The sequence below is a fragment of the Camelus bactrianus genome, chromosome X (assembly GCF_048773025.1).
Source record: "Camelus bactrianus isolate YW-2024 breed Bactrian camel chromosome X, ASM4877302v1, whole genome shotgun sequence".
Classification (NCBI taxonomy): domain Eukaryota; kingdom Metazoa; phylum Chordata; class Mammalia; order Artiodactyla; family Camelidae; genus Camelus; species Camelus bactrianus.
In genome coordinates this window covers 9,362,351-9,376,225 of record NC_133575.1, presented here as the reverse complement: position 1 = coordinate 9,376,225, position 13,875 = coordinate 9,362,351, and the positions used below count along the sequence as shown (strand labels likewise).

The 13,875-nt window shown below is 45.8% G+C and overlaps 1 protein-coding gene across 1 annotated transcript; it reads right to left on the bottom strand.

Annotated features, from left to right (window-relative positions):
- Positions 1–5,986: 5,986 nt before the first annotated feature.
- On the bottom strand, positions 5,987–8,088 carry TMSB4X (thymosin beta 4 X-linked). Its single transcript, XM_010966220.3, has 3 exons — positions 7,996–8,088; positions 6,854–6,967; positions 5,987–6,432 (listed from the first exon to the last, which is right to left on the bottom strand). The coding sequence occupies exons 2-3, from the start codon at positions 6,951–6,953 to the stop codon at positions 6,398–6,400; spliced, it is 135 nt and encodes a 44-aa protein (XP_010964522.1). The 5' UTR covers positions 6,954–6,967; positions 7,996–8,088; the 3' UTR covers positions 5,987–6,397.
- Positions 8,089–13,875: the final 5,787 nt, after the last annotated feature.

Genomic DNA, 13,875 nt, shown 5'->3' with positions numbered 1-13,875 from the left:
TAAAAATAAATCAATCAATGAAAAATAAATAAAATAAAATGTTTAAATAAGAAAGCCAGGTGATAAGCAAAAAAAAAAAAAAACAATTAATTCTTTGAAACTTGGGTTGAGGACCTAAATTGACTTTCTGGTATCCATCCCTCTGGCTGGAAAACTTCATAACCTATTTCAGAAGAGCAGCCGTGATTGGATGAAGGGTTTAAAACATTAGTTGCCAATATGTTTGCTCTTGGCACATGTATATATTCGTGCACCTCTGCTATAACACGTGGCTTTTAAAGAGAAAACCAGTGGAATCTTAGAGGGGTACTTTAGGCGTATATGTTCGGTGCTCTTGTCTTTCTAGCTCAAGGTAAACAATACTTTTTGAAACGACAAGTTCAGGGTTAAATATTACAATCCTTCCTTGGAATAATCCAGTGTATATTCTGTTTACTTTGTTGTTTTCTTTGTAATTCTCAGCACTGGCCTCTCCACCTACTTTTACTAGTATATATACTTATTTCCCTAGACGTTATTTCTCACTCGCTGGGAGGACATTCCAAACCACCGTACAGACCCAATTGTCTTCTCTGACCACCCGTGTTACTCATCTCTGTAATCACAGTGAACATACAACCAGGCCCAGACCTTTGGTGGCTCTTCCATTCCATCTCCCCTTTGTCCCCACTCACTCAGCTCCTAGAAGTTTTTCCACATTAATCCTTATATCCATGAAGTTACTTTCTGATTAAGACGAAAAAAAACCACAATTATCCTTTCTCCATCCACAAACCCACTTGTTCAATAAAATGTCTCTGCCCACAGAGCTGATCATCTGTTTAACACTTCAGCCTTCGCTGGTGTAACTGGATCTATTGGTCATGATTCCTAGTGGGTTGGATGGTGGCCCCCCGAGAGCTCAATTCCACATCACAAAAAGTTGGGGGGGGGGTTGTTTGGTTTTTTTGCAGATATAGTTAAGGCTCTTGAGATGAAACCATCCCAGATTACCTGGGTAGGCCCTAAATCCAATGACAAGTGTCCTTAGAAGAGACAGAAGAGGAGAAGACACAGAGAAGGCCACGTGAAGATGAGGGCAGGTGATAGATTTCTTCAGCCAGGAACCAAGAAACTTTTAGAGCCACTGGAAGCTGAACGAGGCACAGAAGGATCCTCCCCTAGAGCCTTCCAGGGAGTGTGGCCTGCCGACACCCTGATATTGGACTTCTGGCCTCTGGAGCTGTGAGAGAATGAATTTCTATTGTTTTGAAGCCACCAAGTTTACGGTCACTGGTTACAGCAGCCTCAAGAAACTATACACCAGGACCAGCTTTTAATATGCAAACCCTTATATAAGGCATTGCATTTTTCCACCCTCTATGCCAGCCATGACTTTAGGTTGAAATGACCAGGTGACACTCGATATATATATTCTTTTTTTTTTAAAGATTTTTTTTATATATAAACATTTTTTATTGAGTTATAGTCATTTTACAGTGTTGTGTCAAATTCCAGTGTAGAGCACAATTTTTCAGTTATACATGAACATACATACGTTCCTTGTCACATTCTCTTTCACTGTGAGCCACCACAAGATCCTGTATATATTTCCCTGTGCTACACAGTACAATCTTGTTTATCGATTCTGCATTTTGAATATATATATTCTTTTGAAATATTTTTGTTGCTAGATTGGGAAAATACTCTCACCAAGTCTCTGCGTAGCTGAAGGGTATCAGCCACTTACAGAGCTCAGTGTGGTAATGGGGAAAGGCCTAATTTCCTGTGGTTTGACAATAATGGTACAGGAAGAGCTCCAACTGCTTTGAATAGATCATGAAAGTAACTTGTCCCTCTCCGTTGAGGCTCCAAGTTGTGGACGTGACCCAAGTGTCAACCAGCCAGGTGCTAGACTTACAGATATCCTCCTGTGGTCGTCGTTTTTCTCTGTTCTCTGAAGGATTTCAAAATGGGAATGACCATTTTTGACCCCGACAATCTTACTTGAATTAGAGGAAGAAGGCTGACAGAAGAAGGCAAAGGATTGAGCAATAAGTGTTTCTCTGGAAATTCAGAACTAAATCAGAAAATCCTAGAAGAAAAAAAAGAGAAATTTTAAAATAATAACCATTCAGTCCATTCCTAAATCTTGGGCATTCTTCATGAAGGATTGTCAAAAGATACCAGGTGAGAGTTATTATGCCCAATCTTTTTATGCTGATAAAAGATCTGATTGTGATGCAAAGAATTGGTGGTTTCCATCAAATGTCACTCGCCAATGAGCTTCCAAAAGGATTTGAATGGAAGCATTACAGAGACTTATGGAAAAAAGTCCACTTCAAAGCAAAGAACAGACCTTAACACTCATTTAAAACTACACAGCCCTTAGGTTCACCATTCACCCTAAAAATAGAAAAGAATGACTTCGAAGCATTTTCCACTCAGATTTAGATGAAAAGGGCATCTTTAGCCAAGAGAAGACACACAAGGGCAGGGACTACATTTTGTTTATGACTGTACCTCTGTGGCAAACGAAGTACCTGGCATGTACTGGGCATCAATAAATACGGGTGCAGTGAACGGTCCAGTGTTCTGCCTTAATAATATGTAGTTAGCTAGAAGTGTTGACTGAAAATCAGCATAACCAAGGACAGTGCAAATTAGCATTTAAACTTCTTTAAATATATTTGTAAAATAATTCTTAAATTTCACAAATGGAGATCCCACATTACCTGTGAATTTCCTTTCATTATATTTAGGTGGATATTAGCAACAAGTATTGAGGAAAATGTCCCTGTAAAATCTCCTTGATTAAGATATATATATTAAGTATATATATTTTAAATTGTGCTATTGAGCATGCCATTCACATACTCAAAGGTATGTTCAAAAGCACGTTAAATGAAGTCTCCATCAATTAAGATGGGGAAAAGTGCCTATTGAGGGTCTAATAGATGTCCACTACTATGCGAGGCACACTCTTGGACATAGAAGAAAAAATATACAAATGCGAACAGAGACTGCACGGACCCCGCCCACAAGTCTTAGAAGCCAAGAGTTGGGCTGGTACTGGCACAAGCATGCGACTAGATGGGGGTGGGAAGGGACAGACTGGGATTTCAAAATGTAGAATAGATAAACAAGATTATACTGTATAGCACAGGGAAATATATACAAGATCTTGTGGTAGCTCACAGCAAAAAAAAAATGTGACAATGAATATATGTATGTTCATGTATAAGTGAAAAATTGTGCTCTACACTGGAATTTGACACAACATTGTAAACTGACTATAACTCAATAAAAAAAAGTTTAAAAATTAGTTAATTAATTTAAAAAAAGGATGCGACTAGAGAGATCAAAAGCTCTACAAGTATCCAAGGAAAAAATAAGCCTAGTAAATCTAGGTCTTAAAAATATATTTTCTTCTGTGCGTACTTCATTGCACACCTGTGCCTTCAATTCGTAACTTAGTCCCTTCTCATTACATGCAGATAAATTACAGTTGAACTTCAAATGGGTGTGGTTAGTTCTCTGAGATCGGAAAGGGTAAGCCACTCCTAAAAAGTGAGAAACTGGGGTGGGAGGCTGGAGAGGGTACGTTTCTTGTTCTCTCTCTGGCCAGGGAAGGCTTCTGGGGTCAACCGTGTTAAGTGCTTTCAGTGTTATGAAACTATGTTTTCCATGTACATTTTTGAACTCAAAGAGGCTCAAGATTTTTTATTTTTATTTATTTTTTTTTTGGCCATAATGTTGTTTCTAAAACGCACTGTTCTTTCCAGTAAGCACAAAATTGGCCCCATACGGTTAAGAAAGAATAGAAAATTATTTTGGTGTTTTGAGGCGTTAGACGTTTCTTTAGGGAAATAAATCAATCTTCCCGGAGCATTCAAAGGAGGCTGTCTAACGCACAGGAGTGTGGGGAGGATGCCAAGTTTAGCAGGAGTGGAAGAGCCCCTGCACAGGGGAGAGGGCTCCAAGTTTAAGACTTTGCACGCCTCCCGCCAGCTCCTGCACATTCACAGTTCTCCAAGACACAGCCCAAAAGCTGGGCTGATCTCCCCTCCCTCTGGTCCCCTTCGTGTCTGTGAAAAATACTGTCTACTCCAGGCTCCTGAACAGCGGGGGTATAAATTCCCATACTGATGCATAAATACTCCAGCCCTCTGGGAAGATTCTCTCTTGGGAAGAAAAAAGAATTCTCTTCCTTCATCCAAAACAAAACAAAACAAAACAAAACCAAAAAACACAACAAAAACAGAGCACTTCTCCCACCCCGCCATCTACATGTACAGCAGTTAAGTGTACAGTGTGATACGTGCAGGAGCTTCTGAATTTCCCCACCCCATCCCACACCCCAAGCAGCCAAAATTCAGTCCTTACCAGATTTTTCATTTTACTTTATTTCCCCACCCCCCACCCCCACCCCCACCCCCACCCCCCCGGCTGCGTTTGGCTTTGTCCTCCCAGGAGAGAAAGGTCCTCTTTCCCGTCCATCACTTGACTTCATGAATCATGTCCCCTTAACGCTCATTTTAATTTTAAAGCTGAGAAACAGGAGAGTTGTGTCAATATCTTACCATCTGATTTCATCACTGTGATGTTTGAAAAATGCACACAGCAAAAACCTACGAGGGCTTGCTTTATCTTTGTGCTTTGGACATTTTCATTTTGCCTACACCCTTCCTTGCAGGCAGGAAGAGAAAATGCAGGGCTGGAGGGCTGGGCTCCATCTTGAGAGGGCTCCCCGACCTTCGTGCTCACTGCTCTTTTTCTCGATCGAGCAAGCTGTGGTACTTCAGGTGTTGCAGCCACGGGTGCACATCCCTTCCTTTGCAACGCAGATAAAGGCTTCTAGCCGATGGTCTGGTCGATTGTCCAAACCACAGGTAAATGGTTTCCTGTGCATTTCTCAAAATAAGGGTTGAGCAAAGGAAATGAAATCAACCGGTTTAATAATCACTGACAATCTGCCCTCCTACCCTTCTTCGAAAAGGGTATTTTCACAAGTCAGTTTTGGTGGGGCAGGGGTGAGGGGAAGTCTTGGATATTTGCATTGTAAATCTTAGCTTTGCTGAGCTATTAGGTAAACTACCATTCTTAGATGCTGTTTCCACTAATAAATTGAAACCTTTTTGAAAAAATACTTGCACATTTCTATATAAGAGCAGAGGAATCCATTAAAGATGTTTGTCTAAAAACAAGACATCCCTTTTATTTTAAAACCAGGTATCTTATTTCCCTTTCTGCATTTTAAGTACACCCACCCCACTCCCCCCAACAGGGGCTTGGCTTTTACCTGCCAGTGAAAATAGGTGTTTCAAAGGACAGGGAAGTTACCAAGGACTTAAGCCCTGGAGGTGAGCCAGTTAAATCCTACTGGGTTTAAATAGCACAAATGTCATCTTTCTCCCGCTTGTGTCCTTTAAATCCAAAGCTCTTCATTATCTAAACCAAGAGAATTAACTTTTGTCATATCCATTAATCCTAAGCACACTTACTTTATAAAAACAATTTTAAATATTGAATCCTAATTGGAACCAGCCATTAGACAAAGACGAAGCCCATCTTGAATCCTTTTATAAAGCAGTAGTTTGTCCTCATCTGCCAACTGGCAGTTGGCTAAATAACCCAGGTTGTTTGACACTGTAAACACTGTGCTGTGAATTATCACCGCCTTCATTTTCTTGATCAAATGTAATAAATTCAGTGCTGGCCTATCAAACCCCTGAAAAGAACTGCAAATACGTTCTTATCAAAGTTTTCATTCAACTCTAGATACCAGGAATTCATTCGGCCTAAGACAATGAATTCCCAATTACCTAGTACAGACAAGGTATTCCACACACCCGGATGAAACCCATTTCCATGTCGTCTGAGTATTTACCCAGATTACCAGATGTCTTTTTCATCTATCGCTCCCCAGTGAGCCCACTCTTGGCCGTTTTCCGAAGTTTCATCTGAATAAGGCGCTCCCTTCCAGAGACCAAACTGTCACACCAGCCAGGTTTTAAAACTTTTTATTTGCATATTAAAAAAATTGTGCATTCCAATAATTAAAATCATTTGAACCAAAAAAAAAAAATGGCACTCTGATTAAACTGCATTTTACAGCCTGCAGGACACCTTGGATCACCTTGCATTTCACTCTAGATTTCACTGTCGACCCACCCAGCTTCCTCCTTCACCAACATGCAAGTTCTTTTCCTTCCCTGCCTGCCAGACAGGCAGATGGGAGAGGCAGGCGCGGCCTTCGTTGTCAGTAGTTCACCATTTTTGATGTGAAAAGGGGCAGCACAGTCATTTCAACTTGATCCAACCTCTTTGCATCTTACAAAGTTAAACAGCTAAAAGAAGTAAAATAAGAAGGCAATGCTTGTGGAATGTACAGTGCATATTGGCGGCGCACGTCTCATTACGACTCGCCTGCTTGCTTCTCCTGTTCAATCGCTGTGACCGGAAAAGAAAAAGAGAGAAGATGGAGGGGGCTGATTATGCGAATTCAGTATAGCCTACTATAGGATTACTGTACTTCCGTTTAAAAATATCCTTCCTTCGCATAAAAATTCTACACGTATAAATCGGCATTCCATCGTGAGATACTTATTAAATAGAACACGTTAACAGATAAAAGGATTTGCACATGAATATGGTAATATTAAACATTCTATTAAATTATTCGAGCCCTATTTTTGTTGGGTGCAAAAAACACTTTTAAATTAACCTTTCCAAGCCACATTCATCAAAAAACTGGCAGCTCCTCCCCCGCGCTCCCTACCCCCCACCCCAATTCTTCTCCCAGCCCCTCCCATCCTCTCCTACCCACCCCGCCGCTCCCGCCCAGCCTTTTCTAAAGAAGGGGGGGGCTTACTTTCTTTGGAAGGCAGTGGATTTTTCTCTTGCGTTTCTGTCTTCTTCAATTTCGACTTATCGAATTTCTCAATCTCAGCCATATCGGGTTTGTCAGACATGGTTGCAGAGGAAGCTGCAGGTACAAAGCCAAGACGGAGGTTGAGAGCGAGCCACCCACCCTCCGGTCTCAGAACTGCGCTTTTGCCTTTGCATCTGCACCCTGAAACCGCGCTTTGCCTCCTTCCGCTTTCATTCAGGGCTAAAGACCTTCCTCTTTCGGAGGGGGGGGGGAACCTCCCCCTTTATTATTTCAAAACGCGGGGGACCAAATTCGGAGGCCGAATCTCTGGGAACAATGAAATTAACCATCGTGGGTTAATTGTAGCGTATCAAAAGGAGAGAATAGTGAAGCCATTTCAAGTTTAAGGGGAAGAAAATCCAGTAAAATTTCTTAAAATCGAGACAAGGTTGCACGAAGTGTTTCCATTTTCTATCCGTGGCCTCTCTCCCAAAGACTTGGGCCGTCCTGCTTCCTTCTCTTGTCACAAAGGCGGCAGCTGCTGCCGGGCGCCACCGACCACCGCCCTACCCGCTTCCTCTCACCCTCTCAACAATGCAGCCACCCGCACACAAAGCTTCTCCCCCACCCTCTAGATCAATCCTGCTCTGCATTTAGGGGCCATTCGGCAGCTCTGCACGCATGGCCCTGCAAGAAGGACGCCTTAAACGTTTCACAATATAGCCCAGCTGCCTGAAACCTGGACAGATACAGCCCACGAAGCCCTCGGAGGCGAAGAAAAATGTGCAGCTCTGGGCTTGGGTGGGTGTGCGTTGGAACAAAGGCTCTTTCTGTTCCTGATTAATCACCGCCTAAGAGGCAATGAAAAATGCCTTTGGCGGGGAAGAAAAGAAAGAAAAAATGTTCCTTTCGAAGCTGCACAGCAAAACGCCAATTCTTTTAATTAAAACAAACAAAAACCACCGAGTTACCGACCCCGTTACCCTGCTTCTAGAAGGGTTTGGCATCCCCAAGGTCCCCAGGGCAGCCTTTCCCGGGAGGACCAGTCGCGCTCGGCTTCAGGGTTGGGGGAGGCCAGAGGCCGAGCGCGGGGAGGGAAAGGGGAACGGAGGAGAGCAGGAGGAAGGGGCCCCGGGGCTCACCGGAACGAGGAGCGAGCGAGCTGAATCCGGTCTACGCAGTGGCCGCCGCCGAGTGCCGGGCGGGGCGCGGCGGGCGCCGCTATATGCGCGCTTCTATGTAAATGAGGTGACGTCACCCGCCCGCCCGCTTAACCCCTTCGCGCCGCGTCTCCAGAACGGCGCCCGGCCGGCCTGGCGGCGGGGGGGCTCCACCCCACACCCCACCCCGCGTCCACCCACGCACCTAACAGCGACGATGGCGAAGAATAAGACGAGCAGAAGCGCACCCTGCAACGCTTTCTTCATAACGCCTTCCCCCCCTTTTCTGTCCTCTCATAATGGATTTTGGCAGCAGCCGCGCAAACCTGCTCTTGGGGATCGGAGTGTGATAACCAAGGGTCTGGGTGGTACCTAGGGGGAACAGGCATTTCTCTACTGCGAAGCTGGCTTTGTCCGATGCGGAATCCCAAGCCAGGGTGCGGTGTCGGCCCGCTGGCCTCGCCCACTGCAGGGGTGCGAGTCCTCATGACTCATTTTTTAGGCCAGTGGAGGGCCTTCGCCCCACCCCGGCCCTCTTTGTCTCCTCGCTCGCATTCTCCTAGACTTGGGTGGGAGGTGAAGCACCCTTAAGGGCTTAAAGAAAAGAAGTTTTCTCACTGAAACATGCCTATCCTTTTCATAGCTATAATTTCTGTGAGCACTCAAATTAAATAACCGTAATATTTGCTGGTTGGCGGTTAATTTATCCGGACTTTACAGAGTACATCACCTCCCCCTTAGAAAAATAAGTCAAGTTCAAGCCCTGCTATTGACTTGCTGCCTGACAAGGAGGAAGTTCTTTTACTTTCCTCTTCCTTATTTTCCCAAATTATAAAAGCGATTGCCGAGGAGGCCCGTGTCGAAGGCCAAAGACTGCAATCCCATGATCTCTAAAGTCCGAAGATGAAATGCAAAAATTGAACTCTGTTTTGAAAGGAGTCTTTTCAGCACGATTCCATTTTGAAGTGCGTTTCTGAGTTACATCCGGAAATATGGGAGATTTAGGTAGAGAGGAACAGTTTTCAAAATGGCACCTGATTCTGTGAGTACCGTGACCCCCTCCCCCCAAGCTTGCTGCTGAAATTAGTTACAAATACCATGCGGGGGGCCAGGGCGGGGAGAGGGGAAGTGGGGGTCTGCACACTGGCATGTGAGAGGAAAAAGAGCCAGGTTGTGATGGAGTTGAGGTAAAGCGGTGTGCACAGTACTCCCCGCACCCTGCATCCTGAGAAAACGTTTCCAGAAACCTCTTGCTAATCATGATTATGGGAGTCTTTTGTCTCACTGGGGATTCAAGTCAGTTGTTACAGAGACCCTTAAAAGCCACTGCAGGCGCAGCTAGGACTTCCCCATTTCTTCATTCACTGGACTTCCTTATTGGTGGGGAGGGAGAGGGGGAGAGTGGGCAGGGGCCGGAGACCGTCTGCTTCCCCAGTTCCTGCTCGGCTGGGTGGCTGACCCACTGCTCTGCTCAGGGGATGGGGGCACTGGACCTTTCTTGTGCAGGCACAGGATGTCACCCCTCTGGTTACACCTCCCCCTGACCCTGCCGGAGTCGATGTCAAAAATCACTTCTTTGCTCCCCGAGTCTCCCGCTGACAAAGGAACACCACTACTTGCTCCGCGCTCCTTTCCCAGGCCTCTTCCTCCAAAAGGGTTAGGCCCCGGGGAACGTGGTCTCCAAAGGCCGTGGAGGAGCGGAAATCTGTAAATGCCAGGAGCTTTTTCCAGTTTGGTAACCAGCAGCCTCCCTTCTGCTGTGTTTAGATACGGATGGAGAGGAAGGGACAGAGAGGCCAGAGGGGCTACACATTGGGCTTGGCTTTGCCGACTTGCCAGGGATCTAGAGAGAATGGAACGGGCCGGGGGGAGGCAGATGGAAGCCAATGCAAAACTCAAGGAACAGTCCCCCAAGCTGTGTGACCCTGGCCTGTTCATTCATTTTTCTGTGCGGAGTTTTCTCATCTGTGACATGGGACCATTCCGTCCTGACCTCACAGGGTTGGGAGGCCGAAACACTTCGGACAGTGTGTGACAGAGTTCTTAACTGTTTTGCTTTGTATTATTATTTTTACTTAGGACCGAAGGTTGAGGAAAAAAAATAATAAATGTGTAGTATTTGGAATTCATTGCAAACTTTAGATGTTTCCATATTCGTTATTTCTCTTCTAAAGTCCCAGTGTACTGAGATTTTCATGAGATCTTTTGCTAGTTTTTCAGCAAATAAAAAGGAACTCTTGTGGCTGAGGCCTTGTAAGAGTCAGGCATTGTCATGAGGGCTTTCGTTTGTTTGTGCCTTTCATACCCACGGCCTTTCATTGAGGAGGGGTTTACAGATGGGGGAACTGAGGCTTAGAGAGCCAGTAGCCAGTCTGTATTATTGATGCTAAGGGGCACACAAAAGTCTTCACCCTCGGCCCGGAGTCTGTGCCTGAGACTCACCACGAAGAGTGTGAGGCGGGCTGCTTTGTTTCCCACAACGCCTGGTGCATAGTAGTTGTTCAGTAAACAGTTAAGGCATGGCCTCAGGCTGACTTGCGTCAGTGTGGAAGGTCCTAGAACCTGGCTCTGCCCTACTCTGCACCTGTGACTCTAGCTACAGTGCTTTCTCCTCTTCCATCCTCTCGGTATTGATGTTTCAGGCCATTCCTGCCTCCTGGAAACTCCCTTTTATAAATGGGAGAGCACCGGCTGGGCACAGCGACCGTTGGACGCAGGAGTTCTCGATTTCAATTGAAAAGACAGAGGCTTGGAGGCACAAAAGAACAGCAGTGTGTGCTCGGGGCTCAGGGCTCAGGGCTCTCCAGTGAAAACTGAGCAGACAGCCCTCCTGGCACCAGCCCTGCCTTCCTCGTCTCGGGGCCCACAGGCCCTGTGTAAATTGTGCCAAGAGACCCTGCCCTGGAAGGTGGCCCTCTCCAAGCCTGGGCCCGGTGGAACCGGGAAGCCGTGTCGGGGCACACGGTGTTTTATGTTGCTTTCCAGGGTGGGCCGGGGACAGATGTGCAGCTCTTTCCAAAACTGGGGAAGCAGCCCTTGAAGTCTGAGTTCATAACAAATAGTCCTATTATTTTTAACCTATTACATTTTGTTCAGAGCACTGACCAGAGCAGAGGAGGAGGAATGAGGACAAAGCAAGGCTCCCAACTCTTTGCTTTCTCAGGCCCAGGTCCCTTTGTCTGTGTGGCAGGGCCTCAACCCACTGTCCCCTGTGACCCCGCAAGCTCCATCTGTTCATCTCAGTCCCCTTGAAGATACAGCCCGAGTCCCCCTGGTGACAGGGAGATGATATTTAATGGACTAGCTGTATGTCGACCCTCTGTTAAAGCCCTTTGTGTCCAGCATCTGATTCAATTCTCACTCTATGCAGTGGGTTCTTGTATCCCCATTTTACTGCTGAAGAAACTGAGGCTCAGAGAAATTGAGCAGCTTGCTCGAGATGTGTCTACCCAGGTCGAGCTACCTAGTCGTCCCAGGGAGGCCCATCTCTTCCTTACTGTAGTCTTTTTCCAGGATCCCAGCCTTGGTAGCTCCACGTTGTGCCTGTTGTGTGTTGTACAACAGAGCAAAAGGCTCCCCCAGCTTGTGTGCTCCAAAGGAGGGGACAGGACCAGGAGAGCAGAGGAGAGTCAAGAACACTCTCGAGAATGTCGGACACTGTGTTGCGAACTCTCCCATCCACCTTGTTGATTTGACGGAATCTTAGAGCCAGAAGGAACTTTACAGGGATCTCATGCAACCCAGTTCCCTTCTGCAGCTTGAATTCGCCTCTACAACATCCCCTCCAAGTGGTTGCTCAGCCTCCGCACAGCAAAGCAACGATAAGAAAGCAGAGAATCTTCGAGTGCACACAGGGGGCGGGGAGTAGCTTCGTTTTGCTGGGGCTTCCATAGAATGAGAGAAACTGACAGGAAATAGACGTTGAGAGGCAGGCAGGGGCGAGATTATATAATAACAATAATAACAACAAGAACAAACACAACAAAACCAACAGCAGTAGCCATCATGACCATAATAATAGCAAACATCTTTTGAGGGCTTACCATATACTGGGGGGAGCTTTCCATGGGTAATCACCCCAAATCCTTGCACACATCTGTGACAGAGGCACTATGAGGTTCCCCATTTTACAGATGGGGGAATCCTGGAGATATGACATAACTTACCCAAAACCACACAGTGGAAGCCTGAGGCAGGGCTTGAACTCAGCCTGGTTGCCTCAGAAGCTGCCTCATTTTAAACAGTGTACTTTTCTAGAAGCCTACACTAAGGCCTTTAGATTGTGTTCTGTAGGCCAGTTAAGGGTGACATTACATTCCGTCTCAATAAACCATCCACGGTTTCCATCATTAAAACTTAAGCAGAGCTCTCATAGTAATAGATCATATAAATGAAAGATTTGCATGCTCCAATTTTCACATGATTTCAGGACAGAAACCAAATCTGCTCTCTTTGCCTCCTACATAGACCAACACACTCACAATAAAAGGGATTGTTTAATCTTGATCGTTGGTAGTTTCCCACAGCTTTTCACTAATCTAATACTTTTCCCAGCAGTCATTCATATTACAGTGATGAAAAGCATTAGTAGGTCAAATAACATATTGAAAGGGGAGGCATTATGTACTCCCAACGCCCTTCTGGGTTAAAAATGGTGAACTTTTTATTCCATTATGAAGCAGAGTTATCATCAGCAAGTAATAAGTGTTCACATGTTTTAATGTGCGCCTTCTGTGGAAGTCAAAGCTTTTTTATAAGACGGTAGTTCCCAGATCATCAGCAGAAGGTGGTCAACGGCTTTATGGGAAGGAAAATGAAGCACAGGTGAGCAATGGACAACTGGCCCAGATTTAGGGTGACACCTCACATGGGCCCAAATCAGCCTTCTTGGTGGACCCTGCTGATTGCCCCTCCCTGAGGCTGGTTTCATGGGGCGGACAACCTGTGTCATCGCATAAGGCGCCACCCTCACAGAGGCCCTGTGCTTGCCTTAATGCTCTGCTGCCGCCATCTTGAAATTCTTCATAGTTTTGAACAAAGGGCCCTGTGTTTTCATTTTGCACTGTGTCCCCAAGTTATGAAACCGGTCCTGCCCCTTTCATTCTCATTCCCTCGGTGTCCCTAATGCCCCCTGGCTTTTCCTAGAACCCGGGAATGGGTCCATTGGCTCATCTGTCTCTTCCTCTGCCTAGAATGCCCTCTCTGATCATTCCCACTTGTGTGCCCAAGCGTGGAAAGGTCTGAGTGCGTTCACAGGACGGTTCAGCCTCTTTACCCTCTGCTGAGTTTCAGTCTGAGCCTAGTTGCCCTTGGAGCTGCTGACCTGGGGTGGTCACCACCTTTTCCTAGGAACTGTGCTGGGTGCATGCACCAGTTCTCTTCTCTTCCCCTCTGCAGGTTGTTGTTTCCTGTCTGAGGGACGCCTGTAGTGATCAGCTTACTTGTGCATCAGAATTGACTGGCACATACCAAGGCCAGTGAAGGAGCAAGCCCTTACCAGCATCTCAACCCACTTCCCTAACTCCCTCCGACGCCTGCCCTCAAAGGAGCCTTCCCTGGGAAAGAATTCCATAGACATTCCACCAAAGCGAGAAGAGGATATCATCCTTTCACACAAAGGCCCAACACGGGGCAAATGAAAATACCAGGAGAAAAATAGTTGAGTTCTAGGTTTATACTGTGCAATTTATAGCCAGGACTCAGTTGTCTGACTTGGTAAAGAGGAGATGGACAACTGGGATTCACAGACACTACAAGGACCAAATCTCACTTTAATGAATAGATTCAACAAAAGATTTAAAAGTTAATCACATTCTTCAAACAGTTAAACACTGGATTACCATATGACCCAGCAATTCTGCT

Coding starts and splice junctions, on each gene's coding strand:
- TMSB4X (XM_010966220.3), bottom strand. CDS start 6,953: ATGTCTGACAAACCCGATATGGCTGAGATTGAGAAATTCGATAAGTCG. Junction 6,433..6,853: donor TCCACTGCCTTCCAAAGAAA/GTAAGCCCCCCC, acceptor TTCCGGTCACAG/CGATTGAACAGGAGAAGCAA.